We start from the raw sequence: 3683 nt of genomic DNA on the forward strand, positions 1-3683 counted from the left end.
CTGTGTTTTTAGGGTTATTAACAAAGTTTGTGTACTCAGACCAATAATATTTGGGGTCACAAGTTTTTGCCATGGTTATTTTGTGGGTCAGAAGAAAAAAAGTTTGGGAACCACTGGCTTATAGCACCTCATAGTCCGTAAAACCACTTGTTTACAATTTGCTACGGCTCAGCATCGCTTGCTAAATGAGGACAACAAAAGTTGGGAGAAAACGGCGACGTCCACTTCGGGATTTCTTTGAATATGACAGAAAAAATAAAATCAAGTGTCTTGTAGTGGAAACAGGTGGTAAAAAAGATGGAATGCTTCTCAAGGGAAAAACTGCATGAATCAAACTCGCACAAGATGGCTAACTATGACTGTCCTGACACGCTAGCTTCTCTCAGGATCTCCCGTGAAAAACCAGCAACTGGTAGCACTGGGTTGGAGACAAATATTGTTCTAAAATAATGACCCAAGTCCTTAGTTGGCAAAAATAAATTACGCAATTATTTTAGGAAGGTGTCGCTATAGACTACTTTAACTGGCGACCAAATAGTTGTTGGTTAGTTAACTAACAGGAACATCACAAGCTGGAGGATGCATTGGCAAATATGTTTATTCAAACTGAAGAAATTTATAGCTATTAGAGGTTAGTACTGATGTTAAAAGCACAACACTATATTTTTATGTTTTCCTTTTTATAATGTTTAATCTATTATGTGTTGATATAGATTAGTTATATGTCCGAAATATCTATAACAACACATATTTAACGGTTATGATAACAGTAGGTGAGAATTTTGTACGAATGCCTGTGATTCAGTCGTAGGTCAGTAGGGGGCGAACGCGGGCATTGAAGACTCTGTATAAATGGATCAACTTCCTGGTTTGCCGGCAGTGAGTGGTTTCCTGTCAGCTCCGGTGACAATAAACCCCCACTCCAGAATTCTGGTTTTGTATGGTTTTATTCCGTCTAAAAATCATATTATTTAACAGTGGTGGTTTTCTATTGACTTCGGTCTTTGAACACGAATATTTCTTACAAAACTATAAACAAAACTAATCCCAGAACTAATAAAAATGTAACTAAAACTAAGTATTAAAAATGCAATAATAACTAATAAAAACTAGCAAATCCAATGTAAAAACTAATTAAAACTAATTGAATTAAAAGAACAAAGTCACAATGAAATAAAACTAAACTATAATGAAAAATCCAAAACTATTATAACCTCGTTCTGAACGCTCCAGTCAAACCTCCAATTTATCCAATTAATCCTCCAATTAATTTTTGTTTTGCTTTGTAAATGTCGTGTTTTCAAGGTGGTGTGCAAGAATCTGGCCTTTGATTCCACCGTGTCTGACCAGCAGCTGCTGCACGGTGTCTCGCAGGCAGCAAAGGTCTACTACAACCACACAGGAAGCTGCCCCTGCCTCAACACGTCTCAGACGGCGACCGGCAGCCTCGGTGAACTCGGCTGGATGTACCAGGTGCCACGAAGCGGCTCGGCCCCGTTACGCCGCGTTATCCATTTCCGCAGGTTTGCCCATCCGAGTAAAGATGTTTGCAATCTCTCGTCTCCAGGCCTGCACAGAGATGGTGATGCCCATGTGCACGGATGGGGTGCAGGACATGTTTGAACCCGAAGAGTGGAACTTCCAGAACTTCTCTGATGAGTGCAATGCCGTGTTTGGGATCAGGCCACGGGCTGATTGGGCCGACACGGTCTACGGGGGGAAGAAGATCGCCTCTCACAGCAACATCATCTTCAGGTAAATGTCTGCAGAAGAGACTGGTTGAATATGCTTTAGAGTTACTTTTGTTGGAAGCAAATTAAATCTTCACACAGGATGTCAACTTATTCAAGTCAGTGACATTTTATGTATTTTATGTTGCTGTAAAAGGTCAAGAAAAATACAACTCTTATCTTATTGTCTTATCTTTAAAACAACAAAAAGTAAAAGGAACAATATGCAGTAGGAAACAATCAGAGACATTACGCAAGAAGCATTACGAGTGAGATAATTGTCTGTGTCTCAATTCATGGGTTGCAGCCGACATCGGCCGCATTTTTAGGCTGTCCCAATTCGTAGGCGCCTACACATGCGGCTGACAAAACTGAAAATATAGGCTGCTTCTGAGTATCCTACGTGGCCAACGGTATCCCAGAATTCATTGCGGCGTCAGCAAATTAAACAGAAAAACAAAGATGGCAGAGCTCTTTTTTTTTCTTTTTTTTTTCCAGCAGTTTGGAATTCTATCATGGACTGAAAAATGTCATTTAAACATCTTAGCTGAAGACAAATTTGTTGCAATAAGAAGCAGTTACAAGTACTGATACTGGAGCTAAACCCAAATTATTAATGCTTTTTTATTTATTTGTTTTAAAGTTTTCCTATTAAAACTGAATCCTGTGATGTTATACCCTGAAAAAAACAACTGCCGCCGACACGAGCAACATTAAAACTCCCTCATTACCAATAATAATAATAATAATAATAATAATAATAATAATAATAATAAAAAGAACAATAAAATGGTCTGAGACAGAAGGATTGTCTTCTGATTGTCTTAATTTAAATAAATTAACAAAATTCGGCAAAGTTTTGTCAGCACTGAATATTCACACTTTCCACTTGTAAACTACTTTTTGGAAACAGGATGTTTTTCCATGTTTTGTCTTCAGCCCAGTGGTTTTGTGTTCTCTTACATTTTAGTAACGGTGGACTGGATCCTTGGTCAGCTGGTGGAGTGACTGAAAACATAACGCATTCCCTGGTTTCCATCTTGATTCCTGAAGGAGCTCATCACCTGGACCTCCGCTACAGCAATGAGCTGGACCCCCCCTCAGTCCGTGCTGCGCGGGCTTTAGAGCTGAAGTATTTTCAGACGTGGATCAAACAGCATCAAAAGGCAACTGGGAGTGCAACAATCTCCAAGAACAACAAAATAACAAAACAAAACAAATAAACTTCCCTGACTAAGATCTGAGATTTAGCTTTAATTAGCACGTTATGGATTTTCAGTGCTCTTTGTGTCAAAATACCAAATCTTTGCCTTTTGGAATCAGGTTCTGTGTTTTTTCAGGTTGTAATGTTTTTCACCTTTATGCACTCCTTTTTTAATGCTTAAATGTATATTTTTAAAGAGATTGAAGAAAAAGTTAATCAGATAAAAAACACAAATGTGATGAAGCAAACATCTGATTAGGTATTGCAGTAATCAGTATTTTATTATTTTTGACAAACCTAAATAAAGCCTGTCTGCCTCTAGAATCTTGTTTTTATCTTCAGAGTAGCTGTTGTCTTTTAAATAACGCAATAATGGTGACAATTCAATGTGATTTAAGAGACTTTAAGCTCTGGCTTGTAGTTTTTACATGAGGTTTAATTTTCAGTCTGCAGTCAGATGCTCAAAGTACGGAAGCAGAGGGCGGACGTTTTCCTCTCATAATTCTTTCTATGGTTTTCTCATGGTGCTCATCGTTATTTCATGATAACAGCATAATTAACTCGTCACTCAAGAAAACGCTCTGTTATTTTGTGATAACAACGGAATTAACTCGTTATCTCAAGAAAATGCCCATCATTATTTCATATAACGACAATTAACTCGTTAACTCGAGAAAACGCTCATGGTTATTTTGTGGTAACGACATTACTAACTCGTTATCTCGAAAAAACGCTCTGTTATTTTGTGA

At 38.0% G+C, this 3683-nt stretch overlaps 1 protein-coding gene across 1 annotated transcript in view; it reads left to right on the forward strand.

The window, feature by feature from the left end:
- Window positions 1–3258, forward strand: part of prcp (prolylcarboxypeptidase (angiotensinase C)) — a gene marked incomplete at its 5' end in the record, with an annotated part of 10097 nt that extends 6839 nt beyond the window's left edge. Inside the window, 3 exon segments of the mRNA XM_014012777.1 lie at window positions 1306–1473; window positions 1568–1755; window positions 2701–3258. Coding sequence (XP_013868231.1) covers window positions 1306–1473; window positions 1568–1755; window positions 2701–2953 — 609 coding nt within the window.
- Between the last annotated feature and the right edge of the window lie 425 nt (window positions 3259–3683).

This window comes from Austrofundulus limnaeus, unplaced genomic scaffold (genome assembly GCF_001266775.1).
Source record: "Austrofundulus limnaeus strain Quisiro unplaced genomic scaffold, Austrofundulus_limnaeus-1.0 Scaffold94, whole genome shotgun sequence".
NCBI lineage: Eukaryota > Metazoa > Chordata > Actinopteri > Cyprinodontiformes > Rivulidae > Austrofundulus > Austrofundulus limnaeus.